The following is a 19,991-nucleotide window of genomic DNA, read 5'->3' as shown; positions in this document are numbered from 1 at the left end:
GCTACTCACTGAAAGGCTCTTCACCACTTCATCAGGGGTAGCAAGCGTTCTATAAATTCAAATCTTTTCCCTCTTCTATCCCTCCAATATCCTTCCCATCCAAATAACAGACTAACATATCCACCACTCAAATTACTTTATATTTCACTATACTAATTCACCATTAATCCTTTATGGGTTCCAGTGTAGCGTGCTACTTGCCAAAAAAGCGCTTCAACACCTCATAAGGGTAGCAAGCGCTATATAAATGCAAACTTTTCCCCTCTTCTATCCCCCCACTATACTTCTCAATTCAAATAACTGACTAACATATCCACCACTCATATTACTTTCAGATTTCACTATACTAATTTACCAATAATCCTTTGTGTTCCGGAGTAGCGTGCTACTCGCCTAAAAATCACTTTGATGCCAGGGGTAGTAAGCACTATATCAATGCAATTACAATACACTACATGAACATACACACACATTAATGTAAACAAGACAAGTAAGAGCCTGGATACACATGGACACACACACAATAATGCAAGCAAGGTAAGGCTGGTACTTACGGTTGCAACTTGAAACAGTAATGGCGTCAAACAGGGGTTTGATCTCAACACCATTATTGGAACTTCCGGTTAATGTGAAACAGAAGACAAACAAGAGCAAAGAATTACAAGAATGCACTGAAACCACAAACCAGAATTAGCAAGAGCCCACCCCACCCTTTATACCGCCCCATCACCCTTTTCATGCCAGTCCAGCCCCAAAGTTATAGGTACATATGAGGTGTAAATAGGGTGGTTAATGCCTGCTGCTAAAACTTTACTCTGTGTCGTGTGTACATGTATGTATATGTTGAATACAGATATGTAATTAAAAACAGATCTACTCCCTTCAACCTTTGCCCCATTCCTCTACTCTCAAACCCATCCCAAATTTTGCTTGCTACTATGAACCCCCAAATATTCTTCTCCCATCCTCACTTTTAGCCAAATCAGTCAACTAACGGGCGCACAAGTCCACTACTCACGCTAACAACATACAACTCCCTTATTTTAATCTATTTCCAATGATTCGATCTTTACTCGAAACACTATTAAACACACAAGAATTAAAGAGCACAAACTTACCACAACTTATGCACAAGGGGAAAAAGAAAGCTCATATTACTGAACTTACTATTGGACACTAATCTTGGATTCCGGACTACCGTACTACTCCCCACAAAGTGCCTCACCGTCTTGTCAGGGGCATTAACTCCTTAACCACGGCGCCAATTTTGCTGCGGTGCGGGAGTTCTAAAGAGTGGGCGGGGCTGCGTCGGCCAATGGTCGTGCGCAGCAGTGGGCAGGTAGTGCTCGCGTTGGTCGTTGGCTGACGCTAGCGCAAAACGGATTAAGTGCTATGTAAAACTCAGAGGTATATGTATGAGGAAGTGGGGGAGTGAGACGTTAGCCTTCGTGGCTTAACTTCAGAAATGCAAGGCTGCACCATATTTACAAGTATGTGGTGTGTAGGAGAGTAGGATCTGCTTCACATGTTTACCTACACTTTTTGCTGGTGTTTCACTGTTTTTTTACTTTAGTCTGGCTGGGACCCTGCTAATCAGGGCCCCAGCCTAGCAGCTCCCTCACTAAAATTATTCCATGTACTTTAGGTACAGTTCAGATTGGATCTGGTGTGCCCTTATAAGTCGCTAATATATGGTATACTATGTACCCAGGGCATAGGTACACCAGAGGCCTACCAGGGGCTGAAGCATGTATTATGCCACCCCTGGAAAGCCACCGAAAATGACACCACAGGTCTGCTACTGCAGCCTGGGTAAGGCAGTGCATGCACCCCTTACTGTGATGTAGGTTACCAATATCACTATATATATATACACACATATAAACCTATATGTCACTCCTATGGCAGGCCTTATCAATCCTGAAGGCAGAGTGCTTGGTTCTTATGTGAGAGGGTGACCTCTTCCTGTGTCAGCAGCCGCCTTCCTGTGTCAGCAGCCACCTTCCTGTGTCAGCAAACCTCTTCCTGTGTCAGCAGCTGTGAGAAAGTGCCCTCTTTCTGCATGGTTGCCCCCAATTTTTGCTGAACTGCTGATGTTCTTTGACTGTCAATCAGGTACCCAGGGCCGATGTTCTTTCCCTAAAACGGCATTGAAGACCAAACCCAATTGGCAATCTCTGGCCACAGGTCAGCCCCTGGTAAATGGTACCACAGGTACCCAGGGCAATGTGACCAGGGAAGGCCTCTAAGGGTTGCAGCACTTATTGTGCCATCCTTAGAGGTCCTGTACCTTTACACTCACACTTGCGTTGCAGGCTGCGTGTTTTGGTGCTGAACAAAGCGAAGAGTCGACATGAAAAGCCTACAACCCACTGCCCTGGCATAGCTCAGCCGCCCCTCTAGCTGGGTGCACTATACTAGTGGTGAGGGTACAGGTGCATATGCCCTGTACGCCTACAGTGTCTAGGCCAATTCTTATACATTGTAAGTGCAGTAATGCCATTAAGAGTATATGGTGCTGGGAGTTTGTCATTACAAACTCCACAGCACCATAATGGCTACACTAAAAACTGAGAAGTTTGGAATCGTACTTCTCAGCACATTAAACCCACACTGATGCCAGTGTAGGATTTAATGAAAAATGCACAAAGAGGGCATTTTAGAGATGCCCCCTGAAAAATGACATAACACTAGTGTCCTGCTCCCCAGCTGCCACCATCAGACATGTTTCTGGGCCCCTGGGTCGAGAGCCTGCTGCTCTCGGGGGCCTGAAACAATGCACATCCTGGGACGAGGTGCCAAGCCTCCTCCCCCAGGTGGGGCAGGGTTCACGAAGGGGAAACTTCAAAGACTTGCTGCCTTTTTGAGCTTCCCCAGGCCTCTTGCTGCTTCCAGCAACTGGTCACGACTGGTTCTGACCCCCATTTTGGGCAGGAGAACAGGTGGGAAAAACAAGTGAGGGAGAGAGGTGTGCCCACCTCTCCCAACTCCACCCCTCAGGTAGGGGAGGCGAGGTGAAGCACAATCTTGCAGATGGGGGGATCAAGCCAACCAGAGTGAGGCATCTGTTCCCCTCCCACTGGAGGGTGGCATAATAGGGGGTGTACCCACCCCAAGGAAAGGACCCATTTGTTCCAACCTTTTACTTACCTGTATTGCCCCTAAATCTAGTATTTAGGGGTACCCATCAACCTTGCTTCCTCATACAAGCAACGACCAAGAAGAAAAGAAGAAGGACCGAACAGCCATGCCGAAGCTAAGAAGAGGAGGACACTCACTGACTTGGCCCCAGCCCTGTTGGCCTATCCCCACCTCGAACCTGCTGAAGCAAAACTCCGGTGTGTCCTGCAGCCAGCAACCTCAAGAACTCCAAGGACCTGCCCTGCCTTCCAAGGGAAAGACTTTGTCTCCTGTGAATACCGAATTTGTTCACCCACAGACTCCAGTTCCGGCAAAATACGCAAGTCTGTACCACTCTGCGCCCGTCGCCCACAGCCTGAGTTTGAGTGATCCAACACCACAAGGAGGTCTCCCTGGTGATCCTGATCTGAGATCCAGTGATCCCTAACCTGCCTCAAGCCTCCAACTGACGCCTGCAGCCTCAATCAGCAGAGTCCCCCCAACCACGACAAGGAGCAGGTAAGAAGATCTGACACTAAAAGACACCCCTGCACGGCCTTGGGTTGCCCAACGGACGGTGTTGAGCCAACCCTCAGCATCCCAACTTACCTATCCAAGTGACGGTCGCACCCAGAAGACCTTCGTCCCCAAGCCTACAGTGTTGTTTGCAAACCGGAGAATCCACATTAAAAGTAATGGGGCACACGACGACAAAACAGCACCCTGCACCCAGCCGCCCAAGTGCCGCTGAGGGTGCACCCTTGGTGCTAACTTGAACCCCCATTTGCCCTGAGCTAAAGTCCAGGAGCTTTGCTCTTGAGCAGCCACCAACTGGAGGCCTCCTGTCCCCCGTTGGATAACATTGGGCCTCAGCACTCTGCACCTGGCCGCCCTAGTGCTGCTGAGGCTGCTTTGAGAGGAAATCCTTGACCCTAGGGGACCCCTGAGTCTAACCCAAGAAAACGAACTCCCACAACAAAGTACTTACCCGTTAACCGATAACACTATTTTCCTCCATAGGATAACATTGACTGTGTTTTCCATGAAAACGTTTCTAAGTGTGGAGTTGGAAAATCTATAAAAGTCTCTAAAACTGTGACGGTGAAGCCTTGACCTCTGGTCCAGGCCAGCACTCCCCCCAGCAGCTCCGCCTCACAGCCGCTCCGCTCCGGTTCAGAGCCCTTCCATGAGCAGGGTACGCGCTGGCAGCCAGGCCCAGCGCCTCAGGTGTTCTCCTCATTTGCCTGCCGTTTTCGTTTTGTATTTCCTCATTGTTGCTTACTGTGCTGAATGTGCCATTGCATTATTCTGTGTTTTCCACTTCCTTCGCTGTCATTTGGTCACTTCTTCCGGCCGCTGCTGCCCCCGCCCCACAACACAGCCCCGCTCCAGCCTCCCTATGCTGGTCCCGCCCTCACTTACCCTACTTAATGGCGACCGCTATGCCAGAGGCGCGCCTAATGCCAGCCCGTCTGCGCCAGTCCGCGTCCCGACCGTGGCCAGCGCCAGGAACCCTGGCACTCCTAGGCCCCACCGCAACGATTCCACCACCCTCCACGCACTCAATCCCGGAAGGCCCACATTGCGAAAGATTCTCACCGAACACCACCCATGGACAGTTCTCATGCAGACCCTGCCGTAGATCCTTCACCATCAACAAAGCCCCCACTACCGCCGAAGGCCCGCCTGATGCACGCACCACCGAAACCCTGACATGCATCCTCCTCAACGTGCGCTCCTTGCACTGACACGCAATAGAGATCTGGGAACTGATCGACACCCTCTCGCCCGACGTCGCCTTCTTCACAGAAACCTGGACCAACACCACCTCCAGTCCCGACATCGCCACTGTCATCCCCTACGGCTACAAGATCCAGAGAAAGGACCTCCCCCACCGCCCAGGAGGTGGACTCGCCATTTCACACAAGACCCCTCCTCTGAATCTCCACCTCCAGCACGAGTGACCCCCACTCCAGCACAGAACACCTCCACTTCCAGATCCAGAGTCCAGACCAGCCCCAGGACCATGCTACGCGGCACCCTCATCTACAGACCTTCGGGACCTAGCACCCATGGCGCAACTACCATCGCTGAGCTCGCCGCCCCCATTCCATCACCTCCATGGACTACATTCTACTCGGGGACCTGAATTTACACCTCGACAACTGCAACGACCCTGACCCCACCACTCTCCTCGACAACCTTGGACTGAAGCAGCAGGTCAACACGCCCACTCATAGAGCTGGACATACCCTCGACCCCATATTTGCAGGAGGGACAAACATCTGTTTCAGCCACACCACCCAGCCCCTCTGAACGAACCACCACTGCGTCCATTTCACCTTCAACACCACCACCACGCCCAAGCCCACCCCTTGCCCGCTACGAAGGAACTGGAGCAGGTCACAGAGGAACACCTCAACTCCACCCTCCTCCAAGACCCCCCCCCAGAGCCATGAATGACACCAACTCCGCAGCCAAAGAATTTCACCGCTGGATCTCCAGCTGCGCCGACAAGCACGCACCCCTCTGCCACCCCGCCAAACAACGCCCTCTGAAGGCCGCCTGGTTCACCACAGAACTTGAAAAAGCCAGGCGCTCCTGCAGACGCCTAAAAAAACACTTGGTGAAACCAGAAAACCACAGAAGCACGGAACAACCACAGGGACGCCCTGAAGGAATACCACCAGCACATAAGAGACACCAAACGTACCTTCATAAGGGACAAAGTCCAGACCAACGCGACCAACGCCAAGGAACTGTTCAACGTCATATAGCAGCTCACCAAACCCCCCCTAGCGAAGCCACGGACATCACACCTTCCCAGGATCCCTCGACATGCTCAACTCCTACTTCCATCTGAAGATCAAGGCCCTCTATGACAACTTCAGCGAACAGCCACCGGACACCACCCCCCTCTCCACCACTGCAGATAAGCCAACCATCACAACCTGGAATCCCGCCACCGTCGAACACCTCATCGCGACTGTTGGACCTGGCCCTTTTTGCAGGGTCATCCCTAAAGTTTTTGCCTTCCTCCTGTACTTTTTCTGACCTGTTGTTGGTTGTTTTATGACTCTGGGCACCTTACCACTGCTGATCAGTGCTAAGGTGCATATGCTCTCCCTATGGTAAAAGGTTGACATTCATTGGTGTCCATGTTTGGCTTATTTGGTTTACTTTCAGCCCCTAGTAAAGTGCACCAGGAGTGCCAGGGCTTGTAAATACAAATGCTGCTGGTGGGCTTGCCGCACTGGTTGTGCCACCCACAGAAGCGGCCTAGCAAAATGTGTCTAAGGTCTGCCACTGCAGAACCTGCGTGCAGTCTGGTACTGTCGCGCTGACTGCGCAAGTGCACCCACTTGCCAGTCCCTAAACCTTCCCTTAACTACATATTAGTCACCCCTCTGGTAGGCCCAAGGGCAGGGTGCATTGTAGACATAAGATAGGACATGCTCTGATGTGTGTGGCATGTCTTAATCAGACCCCCCAGGATATAGCGGCATGGATACGCAAATTTAGCGGCACGAATATGGAAATTTAGCGGCACAAATATGGAAATTTAGCGGCATTTTTGCGGCACTTTATTTTACTCGTAATCATTCCTTTTCAGCCTTAAATCATTGTAAAGTGACTTAGTAGAGTATTTAACTTTGAAATAGGCATTATAAACTGTCCAAGGGAGTTTTTTTGCTATATCCTCCTTTGGGGTAACATTCTGGAGCATAGGTTCAGTCAAGCAAAGTAGTACCAGGAGACCCCAGAGACACCCCTGACCCTGGAGACGTCAGAGACCTCACTGACCATGAAGATGTCAGACATCCCAGACATTGGTGATGTCGGAGACACCCCTGGTCATGGAGACGTCATCTCCTCACCCTCTCTTCCAACAACAATGCTGTTCAAAGAAAGAGTTGAAAGCACTATTAACTGGCCCACTCTGTAAAGTGGCACTAATGTGTTTGCGTGTGACAGAAAACACTCTGGTCACTTTGCAACCACTATGTCTAGTTGCATGTAGTTACTTTACATATAATGTTTTTTTATGTATTTACCCCTTTCGTCCTGAGGCTGCAGCTCGAACATAAAATGCCACAGAAAGACAACATTTCCAACAAAATGTTTCTTTCTTTTTTGGATCCATTTCACATGAGAACGAATGAAAGAAAGGAAAGAGAGGCAAGCACTGCTTGCTGAAGTCACGGTTTTCCTTCAGCACGCTTGGGCGAGGAAACACATGGGGCTGACCCTCTCCCCCCCCCCCCCCCCCCCCCTCCCTTCCGCCACGAGGCTGCTGTTGGAACAGAAAATGCCCGAGAAAGATGACCTCTCCAACAAAATGTTCCTTTCCTATTTCGAATCCATTTAATGTGGGAACGAATGAAGGAGAGGAAAGAGAAGGTAAGAACCGCTTGCTGAAGTAACTGTTTTCTTTCAGCAAGCTTGGCCTAGGGGAGAGGTAAGGGTGTCAGGGAGCTCAATGGCGGGTGGGTGGGTGAAGCCCCGCACCTCCGCAGAACTTTGAAGTATTTCAGCTTCCTGGAGGAGGAAGATTTGTACCGAGCCGTGCACTCACACTGCCTAGCTTTTTAAGAGACTCGCTTCTTCTTCCAAAGCGCACGGACACATCCCTCAATGCCGCAGCAAGAGTAAACAGGCAGCTATTAAGGCTGTACGGCACCACGTAGTGACGTGTGCGCGTACAGCCAATAAGATGTTACCATAATTTTTGCAGCCTGTCGGAGTCCTTTTTCGCGGCCATAAAGGTCAATATCGCGGTCATCGCGCTCTTCAGCCGATTTCGCGATTTTTTTGCGAATCGCGAAATCGCGAAATGCTGGAGGGTCTGCTTAATAGTGAATTACAGCCATTTTCGTTTTTCACTATTGAAGGCTACCTGCTCTCCATAGGCCAGAATGGGCTGCTGGAATTACTACACGCTGTAATCCCAGTGGACTCATAGAGCATGGTAGAAAGTCAAGTTTAGTATGCCTGAACTCAGAATAATAAAATACTTCTTTTAGTAAAGTTTATTTTAATATCCTGTGTTTGTAAATACTACTTTTAGAAAGTTAGTCTTTACTGACCTGGCCATTTCAGTCCGCCTCTGCTGTGTGTGTGTGTGCTGGGGAATTCCAGGAGACAGGCTGGCTGCCAGGTAGTGGGTAGAGAGATTACACCAGGATGGGTGGGAGGAGTACACCTTGACTCTGAATAGACCTGTGCTCTGCCACCACAATGCCGGCTCCGCCCCCTGTGGAGCGGCTGATGTCTCTGCCCTGCTGCTGAAAGGAAAGAGCAGAGTCACCACAACAAAGTGCTCCAAAACCGGACTGAGCCAGGCCCAGGCCCCCTGGCGACAAAGAACAAAAGAATTGCTGTATAAAAGAAGGAGCCCTGCTCCTAAGAAATCAGATCCTGTTTGCGCCAAGAAGAAACTCTGCCTGAAGAGAAGGACCTGGAAAAACTGTAGACAGTAGAAGTACTGTCTCTAAGCCTGAGAGACTGGCCTGCGGTGGGTGCCTTGCTGCTGGAAGGAGAGGAAGAAAAAGACTGAGAAAGACTTTTGATCAACTTGTGCTTTACAAACAATCTCCAAGGGCTTGCTTGTGAACTTGCCCCCTGACCTGCGCCCCAGGAACAGTGGGCGCTACCATTCCCCTGGAAGAAGAGAAGCAGCTGGAGGTGATTCTGCAAAACGCTGACCTCAGAGAACCTGTGTGCCCCTCATCTGAGCACCGCGACTTCTGCCACTGGGACTATTGTGAGCAAAGTAAAGGCCTGCCTGGCCTGAGCACAGCAAGCAACTGCCCCTGAGCCGTAGCTCGCAAATTAAGGAAGAGACTGACCAGGCTCCAAGCGCCGAGTCTCTGCGACCCCCCTGGCCGTGGAGTTCATTGTAAGGACCTGCGACGCACTGTTCGTCACCGGAGCAACGCCGACAGCGCGCCGCGCTGAAAGATCACCCCCGAGCTGCCCCTCCTGCTTCTGAACTTTGTTGTGTGCCTGGAAGCCTGGAAGTGCCCAACGAAGCATCGCCATCCACTGACCTCAAGGGACAGCACCGCGACGTGGGGCACCCCTCGACGGACTTCTGGAGCCGCCACGAACATTGCCCCCCAAGAAAAGGTACTGTGCAGTGCAGCGCCCCTGTACGCAGCTTCCTTCGCTGTGTACGGCGATCGTCCCGCTTTGCTTCACACGCGTGAAGCGTGAACTTTGGCAACGTGCGAACCAGCTGTACGAGGCGTCCCGATGAAGGTACGGCCCGTACAGCATTAAATACATTGATGGTGCTCACGCGGGAAGCGTGAGGTTCAGCAAGAGGTGTACCGGACGTGTACGACGCGTACCCACGAGGGTACGGTCCGTACGGTTCACGTCCAGCGTACGCGTGCTCACGCAGGAAGCGTGAGAAAGGGCACGACGCGTCCAAACAGTGGTACGAAGCGTACCGGAGGCGCTACGAAGCGCACAATACCCCTAAGAATCCTATTTTAAGTAGAAAAGTGCCATTTTAAGAACTGTGGACTGCCTAAAAGCGATACAAGTAACTGGAACCTCACTTAAGTAGAGAACTGTATTTTTGAAAGCCTGCGAAAAGAAATCTTATATATAAAGAGTATATTTTTACAAAAATACAGCCTTGTGTCTCTGTGTGGTGGGTTGGTGGTTTTTGTGTGGGACATCTTGAATGCTTAACCTAATGCCCTCTGGAATCTAGCCTGACTGCTCGCGCCACGTTACCTAGAGGGTGAGCCGGGGTTATTTTCTCAGAGTAATCCTTCGCCCTGACTTAGAGGAAAGGGTCCCTGCTTGTCGCAAGTGCATACCTGCGCCAACCAGAGACCCCGGATTCTAACAGCGACCATGAAGAAAACCCACTCAGGACCCCCGACGGACCCCTGCTCACCACACATATTCCACAGGGCCGCCGCCACCATCGCACCCGAACTAGGACGAACCATCAACGCCTCCTTCAGATCCCCAGATGACTGGAAGCGGGCAGAGGTTAAACCCTTCCTCAAGAAGCCAACGACCGACCCAACGGATCTGAAAAACTACCGGCCCATCTCTCTCCTCCCCTTTGCGGCCAAAGTCACCAAGAGACTCGTAAACACCCAGCTGACTGCCTTCATCGAAGAGAACTCCATCCTAGACGCCTCGCAATCTGGATTCCACAGCGACCACAGCACCCGAGACCGCCCTCCTCGCCACCACTGACGACATCCGCATACTACTCGACCAGGGACACACTGCGGCCTTCATCCTTCTAGACCTCTCCGCAGCCTTCGACACCGTTTCACATCGCACGCTCGCAGCCAGACTTCTACATGCGTGGATACAAGAATCCGCCCTCGACTGGATCCAATCCTTCCTCTCCGGCAGAATCCAGAGGATCAGACTCCCTCCTTTCCTCTCCGAACCCACCAATATCAACTGCGGAATACCCCAGGGATCATCGCTCGGCCCCAAGCTCTTCAACATCTACATGGACCCCCTCGCCGCCATTGTCAGACAGCATGGGCTCAGCATAGTATCCTACTCCAACGACACCCAGCTCATCTTCTCGCTCATGAAGAATCCCTAAGACACCAATCTCTGCTTCCATGAAGGAATGAAGGATGTCGCAGATTGGGTGAAAGACAGCTGCTTGAAGCTCAACTCAGAGAAAACCGAGGTCCTCATCCTCAGACCCTGCACCTCTGCCTGGGACAACAATTGGTGGCCCTCCACCCTCGGGAAGCCACTTACCCCTACAGACCACGCACAAAATCGCGGCATCATCCTCGACTCCTCCCTCTCCATGAAGCGCCAGATCAACGCCGTCGCTTCCACCAGTTTCAACTGCCTGCGCATCCTCCGCAAGACCTTCAAATGAATCCACCCGATTGCAGAAGGACCGTCACCCACACGCCCATAACCAGCAGACTGGACTGCGGCAATGCCCTATACGCCGGAATCAACAGAACTCATCTACACAAACTCCAAACCATCCATAACGCCGCAGCCAGACTCGTCCTCCGGACACCGCGTCACAAGCACATGACCCAAAACCTACGAGACCTCCACTGGCTCCCCGTCAAGAAGAGGGTCACCTTCAAACTCCTCATCCACACCTACAAATCCCTCAACAACATCGGACCCAAATACCTCAACAAGAGAGTATCCTTCCACGTACGCAAGAGGAACCTCCGCTCTGCCGACCTCACCCTGGCAGAGGTCCCTTGCATCCGTAGAAACAGAGCAGGCAGAAGACCCTTCTCTTACAACGCAGCCAAGACCTGGAACGAGCTCCCTGTGAACATCAGACACTCCCTGACCCTGCACACGTTCAGGAAGGGCATCAAGACTGGGCTCTTTGACTGATCCACAGCTGAGCCCCCCGCGCCTTGAGACTCACGGGTGAGTTGCGAACTTTACAAACCCTTGATTGATTGATTGATTGTATACAAATAACCAAAGTTTTACTTACCTGTTTACAGGAAATGTCCCAGTGCAGTATCCATCTATACCGCACTGTGTAAGAAAAGTAATCTGTAAAGTAATCTACTTGACATCCTATTGAAAAGTCAATACAAAGTATATGTACAATATTTCAAAGCATTGCATTACCATTGATTCTACTGTAATAAAAGCAAAGTATATATACAACTGCAATTCAAACTGTATATTTACTGCAAAGTATAAATCACTTACCTGTGCCGGGGTTGCTTGGTTATAGGAAATAACATAACTAAAAGAATATTTTTGTACAAACAAAATTGGTCTGAAGTTCAGTCTGAGTGTGTGAAATCATTTGATGATATGAGTGTGTACATCAAATGCGTAACTGTCCTCTGATACTGCCTTACTGCTCGACCACTCTACCACAAATAGAGAGTAAGGTTCTATCTACTTTTACCTCTGCCTACCTTTGGGGATCCACTGGACCCTGTGCACACTATACCTCAAATTGGTGTAGTACATATAGAGACAGCTTCCTATAGCAGCCCTCTTCCTCTATCAGCTGCCGTCTTCCTCTGTACACTTATCTCTTGTCCTTTCCCCTACCAGGTACTCAGCACAGGACTGATCATTTGCAAACAATGTTACTGAAACAAAAAGTCATTCTCTAATGCGCGTTGCTTCATTCTGAAGCTTCGTTTTCATGCAATCGGTTAATTGTGTAGTGATTTGCACTGTCACTGGTTGGTTGTGTCATCGGGATTGGCCAGTTAATAGTGAGTGCTGCACTGGGTTTGGTATATTATCGTTGTTGATTATCGGTGGTGTGGCGGAGCGAGAATCGGAAAGGAAAATTATCAATTTGGTTAGCAAATTTCCTTGTTCTTTGGAAAGCGCTTCCCCTCTCCTTACTGAGTAGGGCGGCATTGTTTAAAATGATGTCTCTACCCCGTTTTCTTTATGTCCTACAAAACGCTCTGGACCCGCTACCCGCGCAATACTTTAAAGAACTGGAGGGCCTACAGAGGGATTTACTCTGGGATGGTAAAGCACGTATCGCCTTTAATAAGTTGACCCTGAATTGGTATGATGGGAGCATCAGTCTTACGGATATTAAAAAATATTATTGGGCTGCCCATCTGGCCGCCATAAACCACGGTACTTATGGACGGGGTGACAACCCAGGATACGCCATGGACAAATGGTTGCTTCCCGGAGGAAACTACAGTAAGGCACTCTATTCGTGGCCCAACAGATATATACTGACGGGCCCCACCAGACACTCGGTTCGGGTTTGGCACGATGCAACCACTTCTTTTGGGTGGGGACGTAAATTAACGTTGGCGACCCCCCTCTGGGACTCTGAATCACTTGGCAGCCTCTGGAAAACAAAAGGCTTCGACAGATGGGACCTCATTGGTATTACGCAAATCGAAGACCTTTGGGGGGAGGGGTAGTTAAATCCTTTAACGCATTACAGGTTGAATATGAACTATCAGATATCCGGAATATTTCCGCTATGCCCAAATCCTACACACACTCCGGAGGCTCCTACCGGCGGGCTCCACCACGCCTGAGGCCTCACCCCTAGAGGACAGGATCCTTGACGGCCACCTCCCCGAAAAGGCGATTTCCCTAATATACAGCAAATTAATAAACAATATGACCGACCCCCTTCAGGTGCTGCGGGAGAAATGGGTGAGAGATGGGATTGAGATAGATGACTAAGACTGGCAGGATGCGGTGTCATCTCCCAGAGTGGTCGCCATACCGGTGTGCCTTCGTCTGGTGCAGCTAAAAATCCTCCACTGTGTGTACATCACCGGGCCGCGAATGGTCCACATGGGTGTTGTGAGAAGGTGGCCTGATATATGCTGTCCACTAGTTCTAGTGGGCACCTTGTATCAGTCCAAACAACCCCTTATGGTGATAGGTTAAAGACAACCTTATATGAAAGCTATCCTAGTGGTAGCTATGGAGAGCAGCCTTCAGGCTAAATCTTGAAGGAATGTAAAGCGGCTTGTTTTACCAGTCTATAATCTCCTGAATGATCAAATGAAAAGACAACCACACCAGGTATATATTCAAAATATATGTATTTAAGATAACACACACCCCTCTAGTCTCTTTATGAGACTGGAGTTCGAAGTACTTTAGTTACAAGTGTTTAAGCATCAGTAAAAGCACAAATACACGTTTGTGCCCTAGGGGCGTACCAAACCATATACTAAAAAAGTGGTATAAGAACCACAACTGAAATAGGTAGTATGCCTATTGCCTCTAGAATCGCTGGGACCCCAAGGAAGTGACACAGGGGACCCACGGGAGCCGTATGCAGTGTGAAAACACAACCGCGGGTTCCTATTACTTTCTATGGGGAATGTCGCGGTTGGAATTTTAAAGATTAGGGACACTTCCAATCGAACTAGGACCAAACCCTTTTGGACTTAGACAGTTCTAGGGCTAGCACCCTCAAGAGTACCGGAGTTCTTGAGTTACCTCACCCAGGGAAGCCGGGTGCATAGGTGTCTTTTGGTATCGGGTCGCGTCGTCGATTCCAATGGAAGCCTGCAAAGAACTGCTGCTGCCGTGAAGAGGAGAAGTGTCCGGAGAGATCCAAGCCTGGATCTAGGATGTAAGGAACCTGAAAGCAGAGGGGACAGAGTCTGGGTCACTTGCCAGTGACCTAGGGCAGGATGGACCAATGCCCACAGATGCCGGGTGCTTCAGGTGAGTTGACAGGTGCCTTGACTCTTCAGCCTTGAGGTCCAGGAGGCGTTGACGAAGTCCACGAGCCGGATTCGAGCTGTCCCACGAAGTCTGTCAAGTGCTGCGGTATCGACGACCAGAAAGGACCCAACAAGCCTTGGCAACGGCAAGTCTCAGGAAATCAGAGAAAGGACTGTGGTGAAGACCAGCAAGGTCTGATGGACTCACCCAGCAAGGGTAAGTAGGAGCAAGACTGGAGCAACCAGAAAAGCCCAAACAGAAGTGGAGTTGCCTTCGTGGGGACCTGCTTGCCAATGGGCTAGTGAACGCGAAGGAGCCTCAAGCAGTCGCACTTGGAGCTGGCCCACGGGTCACTCGTGGAGTGGAGGCCAACAATCTTTGGTGCAGGAGGTGCTCTTGGCTGGGGCTACTCGGAGCCCAAAGCACGACTTCGAGGATGACCAGGAAGGTGTTGTTGCTGCAAAAGTTCACGGTGTCCAGGGGTCACGGTTCCACATTACCCACGATAGCCACGGGCCTCAGCTTTGCTGTGGACTCAGGGTAGCCTCGGCGAAGTCTGGAAATCCACCTCTGGTGTGCAAAGACTTCGGCGTCCGGCGGGAGCTTCAGCAATGCAGACCGGTCAGTTGCTTCTTTGGTGCCTGCCAAGCAGGGGAGTCACTCCTTGACCCCAAGGGAGATTTCTTCCATCTTCTAGTCGTGATAGAAAGTCAAAGGTCTAGGATATATGTTTCAGAGGTTCGTCCAGGGTAATCTAAAGTCCTAGGGACTGGATTCCTATACTTATACTAAGTTTAGGGGATGGACTAACTCTAAGGCCCCACCTATGGGTGGGCCTGGGGTGGGGGGTGGTTACACCCCTTCCCCTTTGTCCAATTTCGTACCAGAGCAGGGGCTGAGTGCTCCTGCAACCGGTTTGAACTGGGCTATGCACGGGGAGACCTTGTGTGCCCCAGGCAGTGTCTCAAAAACATTCTCTGAATGCACCCACCCTGCACCAATACACATCTGCCTGTCTGGGGAGGTGGTTACACCTCCCCAGACAGGCAGATGTGGGTTGTCTCCTGAGGCGAAAAGCCGGGAGTAGACGCTGCTGTTTACATTTGGAAAGACTTGCTTTTAAAAACTGCTTTTATCTTGTTCTTGTTGCACTCTGGCACTTTAGGGCATCACGGAGCGGATTTAGCGCTCACGTGACCCCTCACACCGGCGTTCTTCGCCGCTGGCCACGCCCATCGCTAGGCCACGCCCCCTTCCCGCCCTACATAAGCGCTGAGCCACGAGCGCTCTGTTGGGTTGTCTCCTGAGGCGAAAAGCCGGGAGTAGACGCTGCTGTTTACATTTGGAAAGACTTGCTTTTAAAAACTGCTTTTATCTTGTTCTTGTTGCACTCTGGCACTTTAGGGCATCACGGAGCGGATTTAGCGCTCACGTGACCCCTCACACCGGCGTTCTTCGCCGCTGGCCACGCCCATCGCTAGGCCACGCCCCCTTCTCGCCCTTGAGGCAGTCTACATAAATGTGCATCTACAGAACGCGCAGCGGACGAGCGCAGCGGGAGCGCCGTCTGCGCGCCGAAGTCGCGCATAAGTCAAGCCCGTCTGCGCCCGTCCGCGACCGGACGGGGCCAGGGGCACGACACTATGCCAAAAATCTGTCCTATTCCTCTAAGGACCTCATCGCCCTCCAGGGCCTCTGGCCACTCCCGGAGCCCGTCCGTAGACTCGTCTCCTCACTGGGCATTGCTCCCACCCTCCCCACTCCCCCTCTCTCCCCGCCACGTGTTCCCCTGTCACCCTGCTCCCCCCTCCCCGACCCTCACCCCACGACTCCACCACTCTCTGTTATCCTACTCAACACCAGGTCAGCGGTCAAGCACCACCATGAACTCTCCGTCCTACTCGACTTAGAGAAACCGGACTTACTGCTCCTGACCGAAACCTGGTACTGTGACACCTCCCTTCCTGTTCTCTTGGCTACCCTACCTCCCTCCTACGTGGCCCTACGCGCCGACCGTCCGGCGGGAAGGGCTGGTGGTGGGGTCGCCTTAATCGCCAGGTCTGATTTGCATTTTCAATCACTTCCCTTCCCCTCCATGCTCCCGGCTGACTTTTTGGTAGTCCGCTCCCTTCTATCCTCCCCTCCCATCACTTGCCTACTCACGTACCGTCCCCCCCAGCCCTCACCTTCATTCCTACCAGCTTTTCAAGACCTACTGGCCAATCTGGTGGTCAATTATGCCTCGGTTCTAGTGCTGGGGGATTTCAACTACTGGCCCTCAGACCCATACGAGTGCCCAGCTTCTAAAGAATTTACAGAATCCTTATTATCCCTCAACTTTGTGCCACATATAACTGTCCCCACTCATTCTCACGGGCACACACTCGACCAGGTCTGGTCTCTCAACCTTCTAGTGGCCTCGTTGGCGGTCTCTCCATGCCCTTGGTCCGACCATGCCCTCATCTCTTTCTCCATTCCCCATAACCCACTATCCAAAACCCCGCACGCTAAAAACACCTGGTCGCGGAATTGGAACAGGCTGGATCTCCCCTCCCTGACCTCCCTGCTCCGCAACTCCATCCCCACCCTTACCGGCCTACCATCGGCTTCTCAAGCCAAGGCCATTAACACCTGGCTGGCGGGAGGTTGCGACTCAGTGGCTCCCCTACGCCGCATTTCCATCCGTCGTCTCAAGGACTCCAATAGATGGTTTAACGACCACCTAAAAGATCTTAAACTGAGCGCCCGACGGGCGGAGAGGCAGTGGAGGAAAGATTACAGCCCCTCATCAAAAACCCTCTTCCTCATGTCACTGGCTGAATATAAATCAGCAATCTTGGTCGCAAAAACCAATTACTTCTCTACCAAAATCACGTCTGCTGACAACAAACCCAGGGTAATCTTTGGCATTGTGAACGACCTGGCATTCTCAGATCGTACCTCGCCCCAGGTCCCTCCTTCCCAGCTTCTTTGTGACCAACTTAATAACTATTTCCTGGACAAAATTACAACTATCAAGACTAATATCCCACTTCCCTCGCCTGCTTTTGTTGATCCCTCCCCCCCTACCGTCCAAAGTCCTCTCACTTCCATCCCTCCTCTCACTCAGGAATTGTTTCTGGCGATACTTCCCAAAGTGAAGTCGGGGTCTCCGGCGGACGTCTGCCCCGCACGCATTTTGCAGCAAATCTACTCTAGCTGCCCGGATCCCCCTATTGCTTTCCTCAACAGTTCCTTGGCACAGGGTGTTGTGACCCCTGCACTAAAAGCGGCCACCATTGTGCCCCTTCTGAAGAAACCTGGCGCGGACCCCTCCATCTCGGCCAACTTTCGCCCCATCTCCCTGCTGCCCTTCCTGGGCAAGGTGATGGAACGCCATGTCACCGCGGTACTGAGCGCTCACGTCGAGGCGAATGGGGGGTTGGCCTCCCGCCAGGCAGGTTTCCGCCCTAGGCACTCGACCGAATCGGTCGTAGTCTCAGTCCTAGACAACCTCAGGAAGGGTATGGATGACAACCACCACCAGGCTCTGGTCCTCCTTGATCTCTCCGCCGCCTTTGACACGGTGGACCATACCATCTTACTTTCCCGTGTCAAGGCGGCCGGCATCGGGGGATCAGCTCTGATCTGGCTCTCCTCCTTTCTGAGGGACCGCACCCAGGCGGTTCGACTAGGCGATTTCACTTCCACCCCTCTCCCTGTCACCTGCGGGGTTCCCCAGGGCTCTTCTCTCTCTCCTTTACTTTTCAATCTTTATATCTTCCCTCTTATCTTTGCACTCCAGCAGCTGGAGGTCACCGTCTACAATTACGCGGATGACCTCCAGCTCATCTTTGATCTATCCCCTTCTTCTCTCTCGGTCTCTAATTTCCAGTCAACTATGACATTTATCAGGGACTGGATGAACCACAACCATCTTAAACTGAACCCGGACAAAACCGAGCTGGTTCTCACTGGTGGTTCATCCAGCCCCTGGAACTCTCTTTTCTGGCCCCCCGCTCTTGGCCCGGCACCATCCCCCTCTACCACTGTCAAAACACTGGGTGTCAAAATCAATAATCAGCTCACTCTTCACTCACAAATCAGCTCTGTGGTTTCCTCCTGTTTCCTCACTCTCCGAACTATCCGCTCTGTCTCCCGTTTCTTCTCCCCCCAGGCACTAAAGATCATCATAGCCGCCCTGGTAATTTCGCGATTGGACTACGCCAACGCCCTCTATCATGGCATTCCAGCGTACAGCCTGCGCAGACTCCAAACCATCCAGAACCAGGCGGCTCGGTTGGTATACGGTCTTCCACGTTACCACCACTCCACTCCCCTTCTAAAGGAGCTCCATTGGCTCCCCGTGAAACAACGCTCCCTCTTTAAGATCGGATGCATGGTCTTTCAGGCCCGTCAGGGCACTGCCCCCGCTTTCATCTCCTCACTAGTCAAACCTTATGTCCCCGCAAGAGATCTCCGGTCTTCCTCCAAGTCTCTTCTCCAGATTCCCCGCTTCTCACGCAAAAAGTGGGGCGGGTCTAACTTCTCATTTCTGGCCCCCACTTTCTGGAACTCACTTCCAGACCATCTCCGCTCCGCATCCCACTACCTCTCCTTCCGTAGAGATTTGAAAACCTTCCTCTTCTGCCAGGCTTTCCCCGCCTAAACTTATCTCATTCTTTTCCTGGTCTTTTCTCCCTCAGTTACTCAACCCCCAGCGCCAAGAAACCGCAAGGTGTACGCCGCGCTCTACAAATGTTTTAAATTAGAAATTTAAATTAGAAATTACACCTCCCTGTGACAGGAAACCTATTGTCCAGGCCTCCCCTGCCGGAGTTTCCCCCAGCAGCAGGAGGCCAGACCCGTGTCTGTGGCAGTGGCATCCATTTTGTGATGCCAGGGCTTTGAAAGGATGTAACCGGGTTTAGCTAGTGTGAACATGTCTCTCCCTCTAGAAGGGTGGAATGCTACCCCTGCCGCCAGAACTGGTGGGGGGGTGGGGAGTATTCCAAAGCGTTTGACATCAAACACGACATGTTTTGATGCAGCCATCCCAAAGTCAGCATTTACCGCGAGGTTATAATGCACTTAAGAGTATATGGTATGGCTGTATCACAGAACAGCCATAAGGAAGTATTTCCAAATGCTGCAGAGGGGCTCAGCTCATGCTTGGGCACCCTCTCACATACAACCAAGCACTCTGCCTTCAGGATTGTCAAGGCCTGCCATAGGAGTGGCGTATAGGTTTATATGTGTCTGTATAAGGTAGTGATATAGGTAACCTATACCACAGTAAGGGGTGCAAGCACACCCTTACCCAGGTTGCAGTTGCAGACCTGTGGTGTTATTTTGGAGTGCTTCCCAGGGGTGGCATAATACATGCTGCAGCCCCTGGTAGGCCTCTGGGGTACCTATGCCCTAGGTACATAGTATACCATATACTAGGGGCTTATAAGGCACTCCAGAATCCAATTAGATATGTACCTAATGTACATGGAAACCATTTTAGAGAGGAAGAAGCTAGGCTGTGGTCCTGATTAGCAGGGCCACAGCCAGACTAAGGTCGAAAAACAGTGAAACACCAGCAAAAAGTGGGGGTACCCATGTGAAGCAGATCCTACTCTCCTACAGGTGCACTGACCGAGGGGATTGCAGGAGAGGGTGCGGCCACCTGGGAACTTTTTTGCACATCATTTGGGAGTGCAAGTTTA

General features: G+C 51.4%; 1 protein-coding gene across 2 annotated transcripts in view; it reads right to left on the bottom strand.

Moving 5' to 3' along the window:
* LOC146808646 (NXPE family member 1-like) overlaps window positions 1-19,991 on the bottom strand; it is a 225,509-nt gene that overhangs the window by 65,461 nt on the left and 140,057 nt on the right. For both annotated transcript variants that reach the window (XM_085623683.1, XM_085623684.1), the window contains exon 4: window positions 555-616. In XM_085623683.1, the coding sequence (XP_085479809.1) occupies window positions 555-616 (62 nt within the window). The remainder of the gene's footprint in view (window positions 1-554; window positions 617-19,991) is intronic.

Source organism: Triturus cristatus, chromosome 8, assembly GCF_964204655.1.
Source record: "Triturus cristatus chromosome 8, aTriCri1.1, whole genome shotgun sequence".
In the NCBI taxonomy this organism is placed as follows: domain Eukaryota; kingdom Metazoa; phylum Chordata; class Amphibia; order Caudata; family Salamandridae; genus Triturus; species Triturus cristatus.
Note: the sequence above shows the minus strand (reverse complement) of the source record. Positions and strands in the feature narration are given on the sequence as shown.